Genomic DNA, 23,922 nt, shown 5'->3' with positions numbered 1-23,922 from the left:
GGGCGAGCCCCTCCGCCCCTCTGCCTCTCCTTCTTCGCCTCATCGCCTGCAGGAGGAGTCATCTCCCTTATGTAAATGACTGGAACATTTACGTGAAATGCGCATGCGTATGCATGTAGGTGTGCCTCTTTTGTGTGCTATTTTTTTTTTGTATGTGTGTGGGCTGTTCGAGGGGGAGGGAGGTAGTTTCCTTCTTTGTGTGTGTGTGTGTGTGTGCGGAAGCTCTTTTTTTTTTCGCGTTGGGGGCGTTCGGCTTTTTGTTGTTTCCTGCTCCCCCTCTTCGCCTGCCTCCCCCCCTCTCTCTCCCTCCTCTTTCCCTCCCTTCCCTCTTTCTATCCGATTCTCCCTGCTGCCTGTGTTGTGGTCCGACGCGGACAAGCGTTTCGAAAACAAAAAAAGAGTCCCAACCTTCTGCAGTGAAGTGCTCGCGAGGCGGCTACGCCTAACAGCACTACTTCATGAGCCGCCCATCACCTTTGCCATATTTCGGCCGTTTCCCGTCGACAGCCGGGCCGCAGTATTCGACCTCCTAGCTGCCATGCTTCACCTCTACGTCAGCCTCGCGTATGCTACTGTTAGTTGTCATGGAATGCGCCCTGTGCAACTGCCGGTTTTGGGCTTCTGCGACATTCTCTCTTCCCTGTCTCCGCTCTTGCAGGAAGTAGCAGGCGCATTTGAAGATGGAAACAGCAGCACCCGCCCTCGCACTTGAAACTGATCATAGTCGCGCTCAGCGCACCCACCAGCATGCCATCTTCTAGAATGGCCGACAGCACAGTCGACCGAGATGCCAGTGCGCCGGCCCCCAGACCTAACCGCGACCAAGAACCGTTTTCTGAGCCAGCGCACGAGAGTGCGAAGGCAGCTGATACACTTGCGCCAACGCAGAGAGGTGACCCGCGACGCGGCAGCGCAGGCTCGATCCGCGTAATCGGCTTTCACGCGCCAGGCGCCACGAGCGACAGTGAGCATGTGTGTGCTGTGACCACATCGTCAGGGCATGCAGCACCGCTATCACTGGAGGCGCGGCTGGCCGCTTTGCGCTCGCGCCGCCTTGCGCGAGAGGCGCGCGCCATCGGCGCAGCGGCATCGGTGGTGAGCGCATCAATCGTACCTGCGCCTCTGCCTGTTGCTCTCGCCGAACCCGCATGCAATGGCGTGGAACGTCCGTGCCTGGGCCACACGCTGCCCACGTTCCCACCACCACCCGGCCCGCTGGCGCCGACGCGCACCTCGACCTCTCCAGCAGGGGCCTCAGCGCCGGCAGCCCAGTCCGCTGCCGCACCTTTCACCTTTGCGCCCCGTGCCGCTAACGACGTTAACAAGGCCGCCGCGGCTGTTGATGCTACCACGCTCGGGGACGCTCGCTCGACGAGGTACGCAACCACGTCCCGTGCAGAGACCCCCAACGCAGCGTCTTGCTCAAGCGCCTCCGTCCATGCTGACAAGGCCGGGCAGCCTGCGCAGGTTGGCCGGATGGCGTCCCAGCGACGCTTTCCCTCCACGACGTCCGCCGTCATGACAACCGCTTTTTCAGAGTCCCCGGTGCCCAACCACGCCTCTACGGCCTTCTCAGTGCGGGGCAGCCCGCCATCGCACGCGGTCGGGGCTGCGCCGATGAATAATGCCAAGAGTGAGCCCGCGCCGCAACATAGCGAACAGCGTTCTGCGGCTGAAGTGCCCTCACTTCGGTATCACCCGATAAACGATACCCAGGCAGCCAGGCGACTCTTCCCCAACGACACGGCATCTTCCATCTATGTATCGCCGCTTGACACCGCGGCGGACGCTATCCGCGGCACAAGCCCTGAGCATGTACAGGGGCAGCACCTTTCCCCTCTCCCGGCTTTGCATCCGCCATGCATGTCGGCCCTGGCGCAGGATGGTGGATGTCTTTCCTCGAATACCTCGACGCCAGAGAGGGCACGATTGCCATCATTGGTGGAAATGCAAACGTTTTTGCCCACTGCAATCTCGTCGTCAACCGGCCTCCCCACTGCTTCACATGGCATGGTCCGGCGTCACGGTGTCCACGCATCACTCCGGCGCACGACAGGCGGTTCCCCGTCGTCAACCGATACCGCTCCTATTCGTCCATTTGCGCCGTTTGCGCGCCTCATCACCACCCCGCCGCGCGAGAGCTGCCCGTCCCCACAACCGCTCTCCGACGACAAGTCGTGGCCGAGCCGGCGGGACTTCATCGTCCCCAGTGTGTGCTCGCACCGAGATAGCCCCCACACGGGATGCACGCAGAGCAAATCTCACGAATGCTCATACCCGAGGCGGGTTACCTCGGCCGAGACTACCTCGTCAACTGAGGCTTGGAGTGCACGGCTGCGCTCGTCGTCTGCCGAACGCGACACCTCGCTCAGCTCTGCCTTCTCAGGGAAGATGCCCATCTTTTCTCCATTTCGGCACCGCGTGATACCGTCCCTGACGAACCGAGTGTCGTCGTCGCCTTCGCGTTCACACGCCAGCGCACGTCACTCACTCCTCAGCAGTGCCGTCTACACAGCCTTACTCGCCACAACCACCCGCTCCAAGTGCAAGCTGCTCGACGACATCACCACAGTGTCGACGGAGGAGTCCGCCGAGCGAGACACCATCGCTGAGAAACTGGCGATACAGCGTCGTCTGAGCCACTTAAAGTCGGAGTTGACGCGGCAGCGAATGGAGCAGCGGCGGCGTGGTGGGCACATCAGCACTCTGTGAGATTGCCACTCGGCTCTCCCTTTTTGCCCTACCCCTACGCTATTCTATGCCGTTCAACTCCTTGTCAGTCTGCATGTCTACGTGTGTGTGTGTGTGTGCCATGGGTGCTCGACGCGCACTTGCACTCTACTGGCATATCCTCACTTTTTTCTCTCCCATTCTCGTTCTCTTCAGCGTAGGCAAAAAGGCGTTTGCGTGTGTGTGCACGCCCTGCAGATGTTGACGCTGCTGCTGCGGCGGCGTTCCATTTCTGTTCTCGCGTGTCAGATCACTCCCTTTTCAGTGCCCCGCGCTCCGATGGTTTGTTCACGTCCATCGACTGCCCTCCCTCTCTCCTTCCCGAAACATCGGAGAGAGGAGTGCAGGCAAAACAAACGGGGTAAACCATTTTTTCTTTTTGTTTCCACCTCTGTTCTCGATGTTGAACAATAGAGCGAATACGAACGGCCGAAGGGTAGCACGTCGCACGAACCCGGCGCGGCTCCTCTCCTCCCTCCCCTCCTCCCGTTTTCTTTGTTGCTTTCTGTTCCCGGGAATTCCGCGTTCCATAGGAGACTCTCTGATCTTTCGGCCCCTGCGTGCATATATATATATATGTGTGTGTGTGTGTGTGTGTGTGTATAATTGCTTCGCAACGCAGTTTTCAGTAGTGACCACGTCACTCACGGCTCTCCATCTGCGTTGCCCAATCGACTCACCACTGCCTTCTTCATGGAGTGCAGCGTAAGACCACAAAGAGGATAACGGTAGAATGCCTAAGCTGTTTAACCACTCTCACCTTCGCTGCCGACTGTAGAAGAGCCAAGGGTATGCGCGCAAAAGCCCGTATTGCGTCGATGATGCGCGAATGAAAGTCACCGCTTTGTTTGGTGGTCGGCTGCCCACGATGTGAGGTGGCTGAATGCAAAACCTTTTTGTGCACGGTTGTGCTGATAAGCAGCAACGAGCGAAATTGAAACACGCGTTTCACCCCGTGCGCAGTATTACTTCCTCCAGCGTCTCGCTGCCGTTTCCGCTGGGAAACGCTACTTGAACTCTTTCCTAACCTCTGTGGCCTTTCGACCCAACCTACCACGGCCTGTAACGAAGTGCCGGAGTGGTGTCCACTCGCTCCCCATTCTCTTTTCTTTGTCTCCCTCTAGTGTCCCATGTCAGCTGTCGCATCCGACGACTCGGCTGGCCACGTGGTCGATCCTGTGCAGCACACACACCGGTACATTCAGGAGCACAAGCTGAATGAGCTCTTTGGGCATCTGCTGCAACTTGTCCTCTACCACCGCCCTGATGACCCGCGTGCCTTTCTCGCCGAAGAGGTACGCAGGATTCGCGAGGAAAAAGTCTCCTCGTCGCTCTTCACGGAGCGGGATCTCGAGACGATGTTTGAGACGATTGATGTGACGGCGCAGCGGTGGATCACGGTCGCGCAACTGCGTAATACGTGCCGAAACCTTGCGACAGCCTCCTCGGCGGGCACCGGGAGCACCGGTGGGGGCGGTCTTACAGCAGAGCAGGAGGCTGCGATTGCTGGCGCAGGTGACGCAGCAGGACGCGTCACCATGGAGAACTTCAAGGGGGTGCTTTCCTCGCTCCTTCTGACCAAGAATAAGTGGTCTTAGAGGCCCACGTGGCGGAATAGGAGACCGTATCTGTGAGCTGGTTGCGTCCCTCCTTTCCCGCAGGATGTAGACTACGTTTTCGGGTGCGCACTGCAGCTACGCTCGTGGGGGTCGCGGAGGGGGGGGGAGAAGCCGCGTGCCATATTTGGGCTTGAAATCGACGAGTAAGAAGTACTGCCTTACGTTGTTGTGCGGACAAACTGCAGTGAAGCAGAGCTACCTCTTTCTGCCACATCTGGAAGTGGCCCTCCCATCTCTGCTGCTGGTGGGTGTGAGGACAACACTAAACAGACGTTGGGCCCACGGCCGCTTCGTCTCAGCACTTTTTTTGCTTGAGCCCCTCCCCCTCCTCTTCCCCCCCCACCACACACACACACACACACACCTCCCCTTCTTTCCACCTCGGTGCCGAGGCACCTTTATGCAGCGAAAGGAGAGGTATTGGTCTCATCGTTTGCCGACTTGTGGTGCGAAGACGCCCCGAAGACCGCTTGTGTGCGCAGTGATAGTTGCAGAGCACATGACGGCGCCCCGCAAGCGCGCAATGCATACCATCGTCTTTTCCCTTTCCCCTTTCTCAACGTCATCCACCACCACCTCCCGTGTCTTTGCTTTCCCGGTCTGATGCACACTCCCGACGGAACCGCGCGCGGATATTCGACGCAAGCGCTCTCGCTCACGCCCGTACGTTCGACGCGTATACACACACCCACCACCACCGCACGAAGAGGAACGAAAGAAGAGAAAACTCTCAAGGGTCGTGAGACGGTCTTTCTTTCGGCTGCACAGCCTACCACTCTACGACATACGTCGCGAATGCGCTGTCTTCAAAAGGGGCAAGGTCATCATAGTTAGTGGTAGAGGAATAAACAACTGCAACAGTGCAGGCGCTCCCTTTCACATTATTCCTCTCGTTTTGTGGAGGGGTGAGGCACCACTCACAATAGGTAGGGTGGGGCCGTCTCCTTGTAGAGGAAAGAGGGCTACGAGAGACAGCGACGCTACCTCGACGTACACGTGGGGCGTTCGTCGTCAACGGTCTCCCTGCACCCCTCCCTCCTCCGTTTCCGCGTTTCATTTATTACAGCTTTGTCGCTGCTGCGCTTGTACGTCGGTGCATTGTGGTCTTGCTCGTGGCACTCGGTCTCCGCTCGTATATCTGTGTCTTTCAGACGCTGCCGCGCTCTCTCCCTCTCTGATTGGTATACCTAATTATATATATATATATATAATAATTTTTCCTTGCTCGCGCGCCAGTAGTCGCCAACTAGAGTGTCTGATTGTGATGGAAGTGCGTGGGTGACCCTCGCTGTTTCCAACCTCCGTTTTCTTCTCCCTCCCTCTTCTTGTTTTAGTTTTTTTTTTCGGTTTCTTGTTTTTTTTTTGGTGTGTTGTTCCTCGCCACTTTCGTTTTCTGTTTGGGTTGCTGTTGTTGCTGTTCTTCCTTGGTCCTTTTGCCTTTTTTGCTACTGTGCTCTTGTCTCTATCTGCCCATCTGACACCCTACGTCGCTGTCACTTCGGCCGTGTGCGTTATCTGCGTCGTGGTGAGCTCAGTGAGTCTTCTCTATCGTTTTTTTATCTTGAGAGCGTGTGTGCGCCAGCCTTCTCCACCCTCGTGCCTGTGGCTGCGCACGAAGGACGAGCAGGATCGAGCGAAAACACGCAGTTGCCCAATAATCGCACACACGCATACGCACTCTCGTGCTCACGGCGTCTCGCCTCTCGTTGGCCAGTTCTTCCATTCCCCCTTTTTTCTGTTTCGTTTGCTGTTCTGCTGCTGCTGCTGTTCCTGTCACCCCCCCCTCCCCACCCATTTTCTCCCTCCATCTAAGCGAAACTTGCCACCATTTTTGTGGTTACTCGAGTCTGACAAGCATACACACGTACACACACACACACACACACACGAGGTGCGGTGCATAAGCGAGAGAAGATGCTCGAGGGCCACGTTGCAGAGCTGCTGGCGAGGCATCTGAGCCGCTTTATCAAAAATGTAAACGCAAGTCAATTGCAGATTTCGCTGTGGTCCGGCAACGTAGTGCTGAATAATGTGGAGCTTTGCAGTGACGCCCTAGAGCGCATTGCCGCGCTTTTGCACGGCGAGCGCAGCGGCGTTGAGACAAAAGACGCGGGCGCGTCCGCATCAGCAGCAGCCGGCACGCCTAGCGGTTCATCAAAGTCGCACGAGGGCGGCTCGTCTAGCTCAACCCTTTCTGTGCGTATGCTACTTGCGCCCTTCACGGTCGTGAAGGGCGTTATTCGACAGCTGGCTATCACCGTACCATGGGCTTCGCTGGAGAGTGAGCCGGTGCGGGTGGACGTTGCAGGGGTTGAGCTGGTCCTAGGTCCTCTACGCGCGCGTCCTTTTAATGCACGGGAAGAGCAGGAGCGGGAGCAGGCAATCAAGCAACGGCAGCTCGAGCGGTACGAAAAGGAGCGTCATCGCCTTTCTCGCGAAGGGGCAGAGGAAACGGTGAGTGAGACATCGTCAAATATGACAGCGAGCATGGAATCGAGACATGTGAAACGAGGAGATGGGCCCGCAATTGCGGGCACGAGCCGCGCATCTGGTGCGTCATGGTTTAGCTGGCTGTGGGATTTTGACCGCCTGAGCCAGATTGCAGTGCGCAACGTAAGGGTGAACTTGCAGGACGTTTCCATGCGCTGTGAGTTCGACTACGAGGGCCTGCACCCCTCCTGCGCGTCTGCGTTCTGCGTCTTTGTAAAGCAGGTGCAGCTCACCACGGCCGACGAGAAGTTCAAGGATGTGTTCAACAAGGAACTTCTCACGCCGCTGTGCAAGAAGATTGCACTGTCAGAGGTAGTTGTCAGCGTTCACGCTATCCGACAGAGTCCTCGCGGGGTATTCGGTAGCGCAAGAGAGAGCGGAAACGGTCCGGCGTCCAGCGCTGCAAGTGAGCCAGCGTCTTGCGCGGCTGCATACGACACGTACGCGTCGCGCTGGGCGCTCTCCGCGGCAATACTGCGTGTCCAGACACTCCAGCTGCAGGCAAAGTTGGTACCGCCCGGGTGTGTGTCCAAAAACGCGATTGTGGAGGAGATGCCGATACTGTCGGCGAGCTCCACAGAGCTGAGGGTGACGACTGCTGACAGCATCGAAGTCGACGTGTGCTTTGGTGTCGTGCAGGTGCTCGAGTCCATGTGGCGTAACTATCAGCAAAGCCTGCCTTGCGCGCGATATCGAAAGCGTCTGCATCTGCTGCGGCCCACCGGGGGACATGCAACGCATACCCGTGTCCTTCGTCAGGCGTCGGAGCCGAATAGTGTGAGTCTGTCACAGGATGCTGCGACCGCCTGGCGACCATCGGTGCAGCAGAGGTGGCGGTTCGCGTTACGGTGCGTGCTGGACGATGTACGGCAGCATCGGCAGATCTTCGGCTTGCACGAATGGAAACGGTGCGAAGTAGTGGAGGCGATGGTGCAATTCGGGCAGCTGCGTAGAGTCTACACCGAGTACTGGAAGCGCGCCAAGGGGGTCATCTGGGCCCCGCCCTTGAGCGCATTGGAGGAGAAGCGGTTGAAGTCGATGGAGCGGCAGCTGTCATTGTGGCAAGTTATTTATCTGCGGTGCCTTTCTCATGCACAGCTCGTTGTAGAGCAAGAGAGCTATGCGCGGCAGCAGGACTACATTGAAGAGGCCCGCCAGCGCATCAAAAGCGGCTTACTGAGCTCAAGCGGGAACGACGGGGGCGGCAGACCGACATCGTTTCTGTGGGATTGGCTTTTTGGCAGGTCCACACGAAAGAATGATACTGCAACTCTGTCGAGGAAATCGTTGGCTTCCATCGCGTCTCGCGACGGCGTGGGCGTGATATCGGTGCCCACGTACAGAGGCTTTTGCTTTCGCGACTTGGTGGCGCTGGAGTGGGACCTTGGGCGACGCTATACCTCCCCGCACTACGCTCGCTTGGCGCACCCGAGGGCACCACAAAACCGCCTACCCGAGCTGGCAGCGGAGAACAGGTTGTACTTCACGTTGCGTGCGCTTTTTCCGAAGCTTATCGTCCGCATTGATCCTATCTACTGGCCTCTGACATACGATAGCAGTGTGCCAGCGACGCCGTCCGCTACCCCGCTGCAGCGTGTTGAGCAGCGTCTCGTTGCCCAACTACGCGCGATGGAGCTCTTCTACACCACCATTCCCGACGACCGGCCAGAAAAGGCGTCCCTGTCCTTTTTTCTTGGCTCCGCATCGCTTACCTTTGAGGGCGCGTTGCGCTCAGTCCTTTTGCAGTCAAAACAGCAGTTCAGGGAGGACTACGTTGTAGTGAAGCGCAACGCGCAGCGCACCCACATACGCGTTTGGGTGGCTCCGCAGCTGGTGATTTGTCAACCGACTCACGAGTGGGCCTGGTGGTACGCGGAGGTTTCCGCCTTCGTGCACTGGTTTCGGGCGGTTCAACGGGCGTTCTACGTCAGTGGCGTCCCCGAGGCGTCTCCTGGTTCGATGCCCGCGTTGGCGGAGAGCGCGCAAAGCGATCTGCATGGCACTGCCTCCGTCGGTAGTCGGATGTCGGCGTCGAGCTCGTGCACGTCGACTCCTCGTGGCCAATCCTCACAGATGGCGACGGGGACGACTGTACCACGTGCGTCGCCGGCGCCACGCGTGCTTAACGTGACCATCCAGTCCCTCGACGTTTGCGTTCCTCTTTTCGCGCGTGATATCGAGTGCACTGACTTGGAAATATTCAGCCGTCAGCCGTCGGCCTTCTCCTCAGCTGCACTACCGGGGTCGCTCCCGGGCACAGTGCCCCGCGACAGCACCTTGAAGTGCGGCGAGTCGCAGCGGCAGTTATCTACTGAAATCGCGTCCGGCGATGGCGACGCGGGTGACGGGAGGCCACGCGATGAGGCAACCCTGCAAAGCGGCGATGCCGCGCCCGCTGCACTGTGGCTTCGCACAACGGACAGCATTCAGAGCTTTGCGGTTGAAGGGGACACCGACGGGGAGGAATACACGGACTCTTCGTGCTCCTCGCCTAGTGCCAGTCCGGACATGTTCGCGCGTGTCGCAACAGAGCGCTGCTTCTTGAAGAACGAGACTTGCCTTGTGCTGTCAGTGTCCACCACGCGGCTGTGGACCGTTGCGCCTCCGACGAAGCGGTACAAGGGGACCGAGAACGAGTACTGCCTTTGCATCGGCGACCAAAGCAAGGCCGTCCGCGTGTTTTGCCAAAACGGCCACAACACACATACTCCCACTTCCAGCCGGCAGCTTGAACTGCTCTCATTTGTCGCTGGTGAGGTGCGTCTAAATCCCAAGGAGCTCACGGTGCTGCTCAACAAGGGTATCGACGCCGTCGCTGACCCCTGTGCGTTTGCGCTAGTGAACGATGCGCTGCTGAAGCCGACAGTGTTGGCCGCCGCTGACGCACATGGGCAGGCTGTGCGCGCTCTGACGGCCGAGGTCCGGCAGGCAGAATGCAGGTGGTCCGGCACGCGAGGAGCTGCTGCTCCGTGGCGGTTGGCAACCTCGACTTGTGTGGAGCTACGAGCAGACAGCGAATCGCCGCCCGTCCTTCGGGAAGTGCCACTGGACTGCGCGCGTCACATCCTATCTGCTCTTTCCGCCCCGCTCTTCATCGCACGGAGCTCGGCGACGACGGCTGACCATGCTATCTCAAGAGGCGAGCTCGCTACTGGTGTCTTCGGCGGCCGAGTTTGTACTGTCGGCGTGTGCGTGGCGCGTCTTCTTATTCGCTCTGAGGCGAACGTGGATCTCGGCGAGTTGGTGCTGGTAGCCCCCGAGCACTTGCCACCTACCACGGAACCGTACCGCGAGGCGCTTTCTGCACTCGGTGCAGAGGAGCCGCGCGCGATTGAGCTAATCTGCAACTTTGCCGACAGTCAGTGGCATGCCGTAGAGCGGAGCAGCTACGACCCGCTACCGCTGTGCCCGGCAAGGGAAAAAGTGTGCCCTCGGCTCCTTCTCTCCATCCCGGACATTACCATGACCACCACCGCGGGGCGGAAGTTGCTCACCATCGAGCACTTGACGCTTGTCCAGACCTGCACGGCGCCCAGGAAGCCTGAGGCGGCGCTCACGATCCAAACCGTGTCGGCGTTCTGCGACATTGTCCTGGTCGAACTGTTGGAAGTGTTAATCGGCACTATGTGCACCATGCGGTCTATCAAGCTGCCTCCGCAGGCGGCACCCTATGTCCTGACAGGGGCGTTGCGCAGCGAGGCCGCGGACTCTGAGATGCCGCAAAGTCGCTTCTTCGGTGTGCTCCCGATCAGCGTGCGCGCGCACACTGCCCGATTTCAGACCCCCCTGAGCACAGACGACGTCGTGGATGCGCCGTACGTGGAGGTGACTACCACGATAGAGGATGCCCTCTGCACTCTTGAGCCCTTGACAGGCGGCACAGGTCGGGGTGGAAAGCATATGCATCTCCGCTTCAGCGTCCCGGAGGCGATGCAGATCGCCGATTACATTGGCGGGGACCCCGAAGTGCGCAGTCTGATTTCGGCGTACCCGTGGGCTGCCTGCACTGGTGATGGCACTGCACATGCCCTACACTGTGTGGTCGACGTCACGCTTCCCGGCTCATGCGTCGGAGACACCGACACGTCGACATTACCGCGACCGGGGGTGCCGCCGTCCACGACGTGTCGCGCCACATTGGTGGGCGGTGCGATTCACGTCTACTGCCCGTTCCTCTACTTCTACGCGGCAGCCATAAAAGCAGATGAGCGAATCGTGCGTCTCGACGAGCTGGCTCGCTCACCGTTGCTGCGCCACGGGTATACCCACGCGCCCTGCTTTGCAGATGGCACCCCCCGATCCAGGGTGGTCGGCGGCGCTCGTGCGTCCCGGGAGGCGACGACGCCGTTGCCGCTCTCGGTGGAGGCCACGATATCGGACCTGGATGTTGTTCTCGCGACAGATGCAGCAGTGCCGATTGACATGACTAAACCGAGCACCTTCTGTGTGGTCCATGTTGAGCAGATCGTGTGCATGCTGCAGCAGATCACGTCAGCGTCGCCTGGTGCGTCAGCCACGTTGGAGACACAGACGCACGCCTCCGTCGACACAAATCGCGTGCAGCTGCTGGATGTGTTGTCCGCACCGTCGCGCGATGTCTGTCTTCCCGATGTGAAGTTGCGCGCCCATAGGGGCGTGCTGCTTGTTCCAAAGGAGGATCTTACCGGCTACGCGTATCAGCGCGGCGCGCCCGATGACTGGGCTTTTCTGGTGGGAGTGCACCCCGCATGCGCGCCCTATCCACAGGGCACGGCATCTGTACACGAAGCAGCCAGTAGCACTGCAAGCCGGCCCTCTGACGTGACGATTCGCATGAGCGCGCAGCAATGTCGCAGCCTTGTCCGCTTCTTCTTATATAACGTGACCCGGCTTCCTATCCACTCAACCAGGCGTACGCCGAGGGTCGGCGGTGACCATCTGCAGCGTACGTCGACGCCCCCAGCAACTGTCACCTTTCCAATGGGAGGGCCCAAGCCACTTTCGTCGTTATACCACGGTGCGGAAGCGCCGTCGCACCAGCAAGCCGCTTTGTCGCCGTCGGTAACGCTGCTGCTCACTATTCCTGCGGTGTCTATCCTGATCGACACAGATGACTACGTTGCACCCGACAGGAACGCGCGCCAGTCAAGGATGCCGCGGACAACCGAGGAAGACGAAAGCGAATTCACCGCTCCTGCAGCGCCGCCGCCGCGACTGCCGTCAACGCGCCGCGTCAGCTACGAGGTAGGACTGCGCCGCGGCGGGCAACTATACTCCGCCGCGGGCGGGTGCTGGTCCACATCACCGGTAAAGAACGGTCAGTTGAGCGGCCTGGAACTGGTGGCGAGAGAAGAGAAGCTGGAGAACTCCACTGGAGACGCCGATGTGACGGAGACAACAAGCACACACGTCCTTCTGACGATTGACTTGGTGGGTATGGCGTTTCTCGAGCGGCGTGCTGGCCGAGCGTCGAGCGAAGTGGACGACGATGCGAGGAATGACGCCGCGGTCGTCAAGGTCGCTGCGGCGGTGCGACACGCCCACTTCAGAGTGCCACACATCAAGTGGTGGCTGCTGCTGTACAGCATATTTGCCGGCGTCTGCTCGACACAGGGCAGTCGCCAAAGCAGTGCGGCACGCACACCAGGCAAAAGCGGAAGTGCCGGCACTATCGCAAGGTTTGGCGAGGCAGGCCAGCACGGAAACGAAGGCGCCAGTGGAGAAGGCAGCAGCGCCTTCGGCGATCATCGCGGGACGAGCCGGGGCGAGTACATGGACGGGGACAAGGGGGCGTCGCCGACAAGAGAGAGACACCTCGCGTCGCGGCAGCGTCGCTCGCGGCGGCTTCACGGAACCGTCGAGATCACGCACACGGAGGTCAGTTTTTGCACCGTTGACTGCGCTAACGGCGACCGACAGCCATTGTGCCGACTCACTGTGCCCGAGGCCAGGCTGACAGCGTCGCCTCTGCCCGCTCTGCAGGAAGGCGGCCGTGCGCACGTGAACAACGCGGGGCGCCTTTACGACAAGTTTGTCTTGGAGGTTCCCCACTGCCCGGAGCTGCTGCTCCTGTGTGTCTCAGGGGAGTCTGATGGCGCCGCGGGCCTAGAGTCACAGCTCTCGTCCGGGTCCAGCTACGCCTCCGTACTTCGTCGACAGTCTGCCGAAGCTCCTTCCACGGCATCTGCTGCCCCCGTCGTAAAGAGCAGTTTCTGGAGGCAGGCTACCGCTGCGACGGTGACACCCGCTTCGAAGCCGCCGCTGCTACCGGCGCGTAGTAGCGAGGCCTGCATCTCTCTTGGCCTTGTTTGCTTCTCGGACGCCAGCAGTTTGAGATCGCTTCGGTACGGGCGCTGCTACCAAGTAACGGATCTTACCTTACACCGCACGTCTGTGGTGCAGGTGCGGCTGCAGCGCATGCTTCTCGACATCCCTGCCGTCCTACTGTTCTCCCTTGCGCGCGAGGTGGTGCGGCAGGTGATGGAGACGCAATCCATTGAAGGAATGAAGCCGCACGCCCACGCTGCGCCGCGTGATGGCAGAGATGCCGAGTCGCCGGCGCTTACGTACATAGGTATTGAGGCGGAGCTTACGGATGTAGAGGTGCGGCTGTCTGCAGAGGCTATACCTCCAGGTGAGCCGGCGGCGAGTTGCGATGCTGGCCGTGGCCCCGTTTCCTGGAGCGTTGCCATCAGGTCAGCTCGGCTGACAACGAGTGTCCAGCTGCAGAGCGTTCTCACGAACACCCGAATGCCCGCGTCGCTCATTGGCGACGGGCTGAGTCGTGGTTGGCGAGTGCAGATATGGCACATGATCCCGCAGCTGGTCGTTCAGGGCGTCGTCGTCTCTACCAACAGCGACACGCAAGCGTGGCGGACGCTTCCAGATGTGCGCATAAAAGTGTCGCTCCCTCTGAAGCGCAGCATCATCTGCGTGCGTGGCAAGGGAGCCACAGCTAAGGACGATGGGCTTGAGCTGTCCTCCTCGGCTGACGAATCGGCGCTGCGCTGGCGGCACAGCAGCACGGCCAACGGTTTTCAGATGGAGCCGACAGCGCTGACGGCGCTCAACGGCCTGCACTATCACGTTTTGGCGAGTCTCCACGTCGATGTGGGCGCCGTCGGCACGGCGCCGGGGCATGATGCGGCTTCCGTGCAGGTTCGTCTGTCCACTATTTTCACACTGATATCCGCTGCAGCGCGGCTGGTCGCGTTGTGGCGGCAGACACGGCGCACATGCGAGTCGAGCGTTGCAGCTGCAGTGACCGCAGGCACCACGAGCAGACACGCCGGCTGGTGGCGTCCCGGTGCGAGGCAGCGCCATGGGCTGATTACCTGGTATGAATTCGAGCTGGGCCTCTCTGGGCGGCGTTTGGAGTTGATCATGGACACAGCCGCGGCGACGGTTGGCGAGAAGGCCGCCTCCGCGCTGACAAACGACTGTGCTCTGTGCGTTTCTGTGGGCGGTGCCATCACCGTGCAGGTGGACAGAGAGGCTGGCGAGGAGGCAGCGGAGCCAACGACCGTCTTCGGCATAGTTCAACGGGACGGAGGGTATAACGAAACGATGACTGAGTGCGATGGCCGCATTGATAACGAGAAAGCAGTGGTTGGGGGGACGCACACGCTCTTCCGCCTGCGGTCGGCGCCGGTGCACGTCCACGACGGGGCCGGCAACCTTCTGTTGCACGTTTCTGCGGTTGCTCAGGGCGGCATGGCGGACGCAATGGTGGCTGACTACGCCTCTGCTGAGGCGCTGCTGGACATCAACGCGGGGCGGGTTGTGATCCACGCAAGCTCGCTAACCGCAGCCTCAATGGTGTGCTGGTGGAAAGCATACCGCGCGTTGAAGCAGAGGTGGGAGAGCGCCGTAACCTGCATGAGACAATCTTCGACGTGTCCACCGGAGGCGACACGCAAGCCAGAGCTGGCGATGGGAAGTGAAGGGGGATGTAAACGATGTTGGTTGCAGCAAATCAATGTGGAGGTCCGCCACACCGAGTTGGTGCTTGCCCCCGCCGCCCGTGTGTGTGCCCAGCAAGCACACACTACGTTCTCTCCAACGGACGTGGGGGTAGGCCTAGACGCAGCGGCGGCGCTGGAGCTGCGCTGTGAAGAGGTATGCATGTATTCGATGTTGCCGCAACCTGGCACTGCCTACGGGACGGCGCCCATAGTTCTCGCTCGGACAGTGTCGCCGGTGCTAGTGGTCACGCGTGCTCAAAAGCAGCGCCTCTTAGTGCAGTACCGTACGCCATTTGTGTCGATCATGAATGGCGACAATCACAGCTGGGCCCTGTGCGCCTTCCGCATTGCAAAGGTGGTGACGGGCACAGTGACTGCTTTGGCTGCCCGTGCGGAAGTCACACCTCTGCACGCGTCGGAGAGCGACCCGCCGACGGGTGGTGCGGCATCGTCATGGTCGGCGTGGATTCCCCGTGCAGAGGTGGAGATCCACAAGGCAGAGCTTCTGTGCTTCGCACCCCACAGTAAGCGTACCTGCTCCGCCGCGCCGGTCGTGTGCTTGGAGGCGCGCCAGGCGGTTTTGCACTGCGTAGACTCGGCAAGTCTGATCGAATCCAGCAGTGTTGGCACAGTTGTCGGCGTACGAATGGAGTCGTCTGCAGTAGTTTCCGCGACGTATAGCAGCGGCCCCTCGACAGAGGTTAAAGCGCATCCCCTGCTCGACGACGTGAAAACGACCTTCGTCCTTTCTTCTTCCTCGCAGTCAGCGTCGGACCCAGTCGAGGTGACCCTCTCGGCCGCCGCAGCAACGGAGCAGAATGCCGTGTGTCTTCGCCTGCCCGCTGGTGACAGTTTGGAGAAGACGGTGGCCGCGCTTTGGCTGCTGGCGCGACAAAAGGTTCCGCGCCGATACGCGCAGGCGAGAGCGGCGAAAGACAGTGCGGCGCCTGGCGACAGGGTCTGCTGTGGGGCAGGCACTCTGTGGCACGTGCGAGCAAACGTTCCGCGCATGCTGCTGCGTTGCGTCGTGGCGTCTGCAGCCATGTCCTCCTCAGAGCAGACGCTGCGGCATCTTTGCTCGATCAGCGTGGATGACGTACGCGCCGAGCTGCGCACTCGACGTGGCGGTAACGAGGGTGACGACCGGCGACCGCACGCGGAGGTGTGGGTGGGCAGTGTCGTGGGTAAAACAGTTGTCACAGACGCCGCAGAGGCACTGAACGAGCAGGCCATGGAGATGCCATCGACGTTCTTGGAGTTGCGTCCATTGGTGGAGCCGAGTGGCGATCGCGCTCCCGGCGCCGCGCCCGCCACTGGCGGAGCTACCAGCACCCGCAGCAATAACCGCGCGGGGTTTTCTGTGGTGCAGCGATCTCTCTCACTTTCGACGGGAGGCGAAGAGCACGGTGGCGCAGCGCAGGACATCGCTGCCGACGATGCGACAGCTCTCGTGATTCGTCTTCACGCGCTGCACGTACACCCATCCATGAGGTTTCTCAAGATGCTGATGGAGCACGCGCTACACCCGTGTGTTGCAGGTATTTCCGCAGCGAACGCGGACGCGTCTTCGACCCACATACTCGACGACCTGGAACATACTGTGTTGCGCGTTGGGAGCGCCACTGCGGTGCTGCCAGCATCTGGCGCGCTGAATCGCCACGCTGGACGGGTGAGAGTGGTCGAGGTGGCGACAGACTGGCAGCTCTGCGAAGACTTGCGGCTCGGCGGTGAAGGCGGCTTCCAGCTACACTTCTGCGGCTCTGCTGGGCGTAGCGTAATCACCGTGCGCGGTGGCGGTGCGGGTGATGAAAAGGTTCAAGGCAGCGCGGCAACTATCTTTCTTTCTTTACCAGTGGGTGCGAACGGAGAAGTCTGTCCCGCCATACGCGTTGACCCGGACATGACGGTGCGCTTCGAGAATGTTCGGGTTGTCGTCGGAGAGGAGGCACAGGCGGTGAGGCGAGACGCGTGCGTGCTGGAGGCTTATGTGGAGCTTGGCGAGCGATCCCTGTGCCTCCTGCCTCCTCCACTTGTGGGTGTGAGTGCTTCGCCCTCGACGGCCGCCACGGACGCGCAGGTGGAGAAGGCCGCAGCACGCGTCTCGCAAGCCAACTCCGGCGCCGCTGCGAATGATACAGCTGTGCCCCAAGTGCCGACGACCTCGCTGTGGGCGGTGTCTACGATGTTCTCAGTCGACGTTGCTGTTGGCTTCGAGGTGTCCCTCACGGCTGGCGCGCGGCGTCTTGCGGCGACGGGTGCGGCGAAAGGACGGTACCGTTTCGAGGAGAAGCGAAACGCGGAGCGCACACTGCGCAGCGAGCACGAGGGCGAATGCACCATCGTTTTGCACACGTGTCTCTCTGAAAGCGGCCCTTTGACAGACACCCCTGTCGCCGCCACAGCCCAGATGTGTCTCACAGCAGCCGAAAACCAACACCGGGTCATGCTGGACTGGGGCTCGACGCTGTGGCGGTTGCCGCTCGGACACGCGCACATGTTAATCGAACTGGGCAGGCTGGCGCAACAGGTGCTCTGCCAGACCTTTTCGCCTTCGCCGCCACGAAGGCCGTGGCACCCTCCAGCTGCAGGTGACGGGTTGGCGCGCGGGCCCACACGGCGTGCCACTACGTTGGATGTGAGGGCGAATGTGCCGTCGTGGGCGCTCACACTGACCAGCGACGCTGGCAGCGCACTGGCGATACTGCTTGTGGACCATGCTCGCCTGCAGTGCTCCACGGACATGGACGTCTCAGACGTTGCGCTGACGGCTGAGGCTACAGTGTCCCTGCGAGACAGTATCGAGCTCGATGATGAGTCAGGCGAACACCAGGGGGCGACTGTACGGTACGCTGTGGAGAGGTCGAGCGTGGCGTCAGCGCCGGCACCGATGGCAGCGCGTGTGCTGTTCAGTGCCCAGCCACACCTATACCTCTCATTCACGCGCTTCAGCCCTGGTTGCCGGTCTTTGTCCGTCTCTGTCCAGGTTGACAGCGTTATCGCGACGCTGCCTCTAGTGACCGCCGCGCGGCTTCTGCGGACTTCTGCTCGGGAGACGGACGTTGGCAAGCGTGTCTTCTGGAATGATAGCGGTGTTGAGATGGAGGTCGCGGAGTCGGCACCGCATGCGGGAGCACCTCTCAGGAGCGTCTCGCGGTGGCGCCTGCTTGCAGAACCGGGACGACTTTTACACACGAGCATCCCTGCCTCCTGTGCAGTGGTGATGTTGACGCCGGTAGCAGCCCCCGTCAGCGACGTTTCCTCTACTGCCGGTCGAAAGGATGACGAAGGCAGCGACGGCGTTGCTGTGAACCTCGAAGCCTTGGGCGATGGTACTGTGGCCCGAGTGTCACTTCCGGGCTACACTTCTGCGCTGGGAGCCTTGGACTTGATCGTGCGGAAGAGCGTTCGCGACAGGCTGGAGGTGGTGCACTTGACAAGCTCGGTAGTCCTCGCAAACGTGTTCTACGCCGGCCCCGCAGATGGGAGTGCTGCGGCGCCGGCAGCAGCCGGCATCGTCAGCGTGACTGCACACGGCGCCCGACTAACTGTGCCGCCGCGTTCGGCGCGATACGTCCCCCTGCCTCTTCTTCGGGAATGCCTGACGCTAGAGCTCGACGGCGGCGCGTACGCGCCAGCTGCGAAGATGCTGACATGGGCGATGATGGCGGATGCCATGACATTGCTGGCTGATCAGGCAGCCGGCGGTGGCGGCGAAACGAGCGGCGGGCTGGGAAACGGTGCCGCCGTGTCGCCGAAGAGCGGAGCGGCTGCTGGCTTCATGCTCTACGGCAACATGGATGCACTTGGGAGGGACCGCGGCGAAAACGACAACGGCCACGGCGGAACGTTGCGCGCCCCTGCGTTTTGCGAACGTGTGCGCGCGCTTGATGCCTTTACACTGTCCTTTCCGATGCTGCTTTCCCCACTAACTACGATTCCCGTGAAGCCGCTCTGTGGTGATGTCGCCGGCGGCGGCGTCAACGATGCCACATTTGCCTCCGCACCCGCCCGACAGTCGGAAGTTGCCGTATCTCCCACTGAGAATACCGCCAGAAACGGGCGAGTGGTGCAGCTGACGTGGCGGCGTCGTTGCTCACGGATGGTCGGGCCACTCTTTAGTGGGAGGCTTTCGCCCAGAGAGTACACAGTCGCCGTGGGGCCTGTGTGGACGCTCTGGAACTGGACTGGCTGCCGGCTGCGTCTTCGACTGCGCACTTCTCGCGATGGAGTGGTCAGCTCGCCAGTAAAGGCGCCTCAAGGCACGTCGTCCCCGCAGCTATCCCTCCTTAAAAGCAGAAGCAGCGATGCCGTGGCCACAGCAGATGTGGAAAACGGTGCATGCTTTCAGTGGACGCCAACGACGCTGGACGCTCTGCAGGGCACGGTGTTCGCCTTCTTTCAGCTGATGGTGCCGTCGCTCGCGGGCGGGTCTACGACCCTGCCGAACTCGCCCCCTTCCATGCAGTGGTGGTCCGTCGCCGCGCCGATCTCATTGCAGGAGCCGCCGCCGTTGTACATACGGCTGCAGCAGGGCAGCGACACAACGCGCGGCGCGGTTCGCATCGAGCAACACGGTCCGTCAAGCGTCGTGGTGCGGTGCGCCGCGTTGCTCCGCTCGGCGTTGGCGCGGCCAGTGTATCTCCGGGATGCCGAGCAGCCTCAGCCTCTGCTCGGGGCTGGCGCACACGGCTGCGTGCTGCCGCAGCAGCAGGTGCCTCTCTTCTACTCCGAGTATGTGACCACATTTGCGCCACACGCTGACCGCGTCGGGTTCACGGTGGCTACAAATCCTGTAACAAGCACTGGGGCGCGCAACGCATCTCTGCACGAGAGCGACGCCTACTACCTTACAACGCCGGTTGTGGCAGCATTGCTGTCGGCGCAGGAGCTGGCATATTGCACGCGCTTTTACACAGTGTCCGCTGTGCCCGACGCACGATTTGAGAGATCTGCTGCCACGCTGCATGGGAAGGACGAAAAGGACCTTGGAGAGCAGTGCGTGCCAGCGGAAGCACTGTCGTGTCTATGGACACCAGAGCCGCCGACGGTTGTGCAGCTGAGCTCACTGTGTCGCATTCGCAACACACATGCGCACCGCACGCTGCTCGCGATGCCGTTCGACGCGTCGGCGCCGAGCAACGCGGAAGGGGCAACGACGGCACTGTCGATGGTCACGCTCATCCCTCCTGGCGAGGAGCGGGAGGTGACGGAGTTCTGTCGACACGCAAAGGAGCCAGAGATGCAGTTCTGTTATTGCACAAGTGGTGGCAACGCTCCGGCGCACGCGTGGTCACCGCCCGTGAGGTTGCTCTCACTCGCCACAGCGACGCAGCCGCTTGTACTGAAACACACATGTGTGTCGCGCGACCTTCACGAAGTGGAGAGCGATGCGGAGGCAGAGGAGCCCCGTTTCATCATGAACCCAGTGCGTCGTCGCGTGGGTGAGGCAGTCGCGTTGGCGGTGGAGCACTTCCGCTGTCTCACGGTGATGTCGAGCATGACGAGCGTCTCCTTGTGCGTAAGTGTTGCGCTTCAGGCCGCGCCACCGTTGAAAATTGTGAATCGTCTCAACACCACCTTGCAGTTTGCTCAGTGCGCTGTCACTACAGGCTCGGACGTCGCGCCGTCACCGGCACGGCGGGGTACCGTGACCACAGCCTTGTGCTCCTGCGCGCCGCGTCCTTGCAGTTACGTGGTGGCGGCAGGGACGATGAGCTATGGCTGCTGGGAGGTGCCGGTGCTAGAGTTACCAGGGCTACGGGTCACATTGTATTCGAATGTGCGCCAAGGCTTCACTGTAAGCCAGGATGTGGACCTGCTGCGGTGCGCGGCTGCGCCATCGTCCGGTGCGCGAGTCGGGAGCACAGACGCATATGTCTACGTGAGCCTCGACAACCGACGGCGTCAGTACACGGTGACGGTCGCGTCATCCCGCCAACTGGAGGGTCGAATGCTGTTTCAGCCACGCCGGCTCACGCAGCTGGAGGTGTACGTGCACAGTTGCACCGTCTATGTTGCTGCGATGACACTGCCGAGAGCGGGTCCCTTCGCGCGCAAGAGTCTCATTGCGCAAGGTGCACGGGGCCGTTTGCGGCTGCGTCGTGGCGCCAGTAGTGGTGAGAGCGCCAATCGCGACACGGTGCCGCTCATCGCTACAGACGAAGACGTTCTGACCTTCCTCGAGGAGCAGGAGCTCGATGTTGTTCTTGTGCGCCTCCTTGGGTTTTACGGCAGCGCTACCCTGACGGAACGACACCTGATGGGGAGCGCATCGTTGGCACTGCTGGAGGTGGTAGACTGCACCACCGTCGACGCTGCCTATCCTGTTATCCTTCGGGTTGGGCCGCGTGCGGGCAGCGGCTCCGCGACTACCATGGCAGGAAATACTGTGGAGCCCAGTGCTGAGGCTGAGCAAGGGCGTGCCAGCAGTCCGATATTGCCGGATGTTTTCGGGGGAGGGGCGACGTTGGCATCGTCGACAGGCGTGCCGCACTTTAAGGACCCTTCGTGGTTTGCGTTGGAGATTCAGCTCACTCGACCCGGACAGGCTGCAGCCGCGGATGGCGTTGTCCTGCTTCCTGTGCCGCGATTGCGCGTCACGGTGCCACCCATTGTAGTGCGCGCTGACGACGACATCCTCTTTACTCTGCGCGCCACAGCGGAGCGACTTGGCGAGGAGTGGTCGCCAGCAGCGTCTAGCGAGCGGGCCGTCCACGCCGCGGAGCGGCGAGGCAGCCTTTTCTCCACGCGCGGGGATGCTGTGGCTGACTCGGCGACGCACTTGCCCCATCGAGCGTACATCGTTTTCGTGTATGCCCTGCAGGTGTCTCCTATTCTGGCAGAAGTGACGTACACCCGTTCTGGCCACTGGCGCTACAACCCTTTTAAAGGGCTGGCGCAGATCCCGGAACACCTCATCCCCTCTGTCGAGGATCTGTCGATCTCACTGAAGGAGGTGCGATTACAGGAGGTGGAGCTGCGATGGAGCCACTCGCTCTTCGGCATCGCAAAGTCGTTTCTGTGGCCCCTCTACCGCACGCAGCTGTTGCTCCAGAGCTACAAGGTTCTCGGCTCAATGGATGTACTCGGTAACCCTCGCGCGCTGCTCGGGAGCTGGTCCCGCGGTGTGTGGGATCTCGTCACAAACTCCTCTGGTCAGAGTCGGTGGACCGACACCCGCGAGTTCTTGCGCACTACCACATCATCGACGCTGCACTCTGTCGGGGTGCTGGCGCGCAGCATCGGCAACCTAGCCGGCACCTCACCTATTACAGTCGCACCACGACTATCTTGTGGTAGCTCCTCAAGTGATTTCAGCGGACATGCCGTGCTCGCGACATCGCAGCGTCGTGGCGTCCTTGGCGAGGTGCTGCACGAAGTTGGCGGCGGCATCTCGGACGCTGTGACGAAACCGATCCGCGGTGCTCGCGAGGGCGGCGTCAGCGGCTTCCTCATCGGCATCGCCGCGGGTGTGGCCGGTCTCGCGGGCCGCCCGGTCTTTGGCTTCTTTCGCGGCGTCAGTGTCACGTCAGAGTTTTACGCGCGCCTCCTGGGTGGTTTGGGCGAGCTAACGGAGCATGAGGCACGCCATCTGGGTCTGGAGCGCAACTACCTGATTGTGTCGACCAGCGCCAGGGGCGCGCCGGTGTCGGAGGCGACTGAGGGTGTGGAGAGAGAGGTTTCCGGCACAAGTGCCGCGGGGCATGTGAACCGTGTGCCGCGCGCGTCGTTGCCAAGGGACCAGTACATTCTCACGTACGCTATGTACGATCAGGTCTTCGCAGACGTTCCTCGGTGGCGTCGCGGGGACGAAACCAATGTTCGGCTCGCTGTGGACCGGGTCGGGATCTACAACACGGCGCTTCACACACCGTATGCGGCCTTGTGCACCTTTTTGTCTCCGAGCGAGTTTCGCAACGCCCTGCCTTGTGCCCTCACAGCCCTGCTCGCGGGCAACATCATTAGCTTGCTCGCCCGTAACTGCACCGTTGACAGTTTCCGAGGAAGTGCCGGCGTTGACCAGGGGAACGACAAGGCGCCCGACGAGCCCGGCACAGGCGAAGGACAGGTGACACGGGCGCGCCTGGCACATGAGTGTGAGCGTGCATCGTACATCAAAGCGTCTCTTGGGGTGCGGGCATTGCACACATACGTGACGGATGAGGTGTTTGTGCACGTCTGCTCTCTAGAGGAGATCGAGGCCTCCTTGAAGGAGACGGAGGCGCAGCAAAAATACTCTCGGGCGCTGGCCAGGGCGATCTGTGCCGCTGGCGAACGTCTGTTAGCGCCTTGAAGACTCTGGAGTGGTGGAGTGGAAAAGAATGGCGCACAGAGCCTCACCAGTCGAAGCGTGGTGGTAGATGCAAAGACTTGTATCGTACGGGTGACAGTGGGCGCTGTCGTTTTTTTTTTTTTTCGACGTGCGCGCTGGGCGCGTTTGATGAGCTTTGCGGCAAGGAATGGCCCATTTTCGGTCTAGAACACCGCATCGGCAGCTCTTCCTTGACGACCGTGCGTTGCCAGCATCTCCGCTCTTGACGCGTGGTCAGGCGCTTCCCATCTACCTACGAGGCGAAAAGCAGAAAGAAACAGTCCACAGCCGTCTGTGCATGTGGAGAGCGGACGCTGCTGGCCAGCCCTCATCGGGGCCGTTACGCCTGCCTCTGTGCCGGAGGGCGTCACTAGCTCGCGCTTGCGCTTGCGTGCTCTCTCTCTCTAGAGTGAGAGAAGGGGTGGAACAGGAAGAAGAGAACAGGCGCCGTATGCACGTCCGTCTTCTCCACCCTGCATAATGCCACATAGTTCCCAAGTGTGAGTCTCTCAGCACTCATCTGCACCTCTGTACCCACACACTTATCTCCATATTTTTTTTGGCACCATCGATTCCTCTTTACGTTGTGCCCCGCCAAAACGTCGTGTGCGCCTCCCCCCTCATCTACACGATGGCTGATCCCACCCCCTATCACGTGTGCGACATGCATCAATGCCGTTGGACGATTCCAATCACGGCCACTATCGCTTCTCTCATACGTCCTCAAACGGTCGTATCTTCCCTTGACGCCCCGGCGCCCCACACGACTGTACCCCGAACGCGGTAAAAAAAAAACAGCTGACCACAGTTTCTCTCGACTTCTCTCGCT

The 23,922-nt window shown here is 60.8% G+C and overlaps 3 protein-coding genes across 3 annotated transcripts; all 3 read left to right on the top strand.

Annotated features, from left to right (window-relative positions):
• Nucleotides 1–747: 747 nt before the first annotated feature.
• LDBPK_361520 (hypothetical protein, conserved) lies at nt 748–2,712 on the top strand (the record flags this gene model as incomplete). Its single annotated transcript, XM_003865219.1, has 1 exon — nt 748–2,712. One exon carries the CDS (start codon nt 748–750, stop codon nt 2,710–2,712), a length of 1,965 nt encoding a protein of 654 aa, XP_003865267.1.
• A 1,148-nt stretch (nt 2,713–3,860) lies between these two features.
• Nucleotides 3,861–4,328, top strand: LDBPK_361510 (hypothetical protein, conserved; the record flags this gene model as incomplete). The annotated part of the gene is made up of 1 exon (XM_003865218.1): nt 3,861–4,328. One exon carries the CDS (start codon nt 3,861–3,863, stop codon nt 4,326–4,328), a length of 468 nt encoding a protein of 155 aa, XP_003865266.1.
• A 1,935-nt stretch (nt 4,329–6,263) lies between these two features.
• Nucleotides 6,264–23,075, top strand: LDBPK_361500 (hypothetical protein, conserved; the record flags this gene model as incomplete). Its single annotated transcript, XM_003865217.1, has 1 exon — nt 6,264–23,075. One exon carries the CDS (start codon nt 6,264–6,266, stop codon nt 23,073–23,075), a length of 16,812 nt encoding a protein of 5,603 aa, XP_003865265.1.
• Nucleotides 23,076–23,922: the final 847 nt, after the last annotated feature.

The sequence above is a fragment of the Leishmania donovani genome, chromosome 36 (genome assembly GCF_000227135.1).
Source record: "Leishmania donovani BPK282A1 complete genome, chromosome 36".
Taxonomy (NCBI): domain Eukaryota; phylum Euglenozoa; class Kinetoplastea; order Trypanosomatida; family Trypanosomatidae; genus Leishmania; species Leishmania donovani.
The sequence above is the reverse complement of the archived record's forward strand: the minus strand, read 5'-3'. Positions and strand labels throughout refer to the sequence as shown.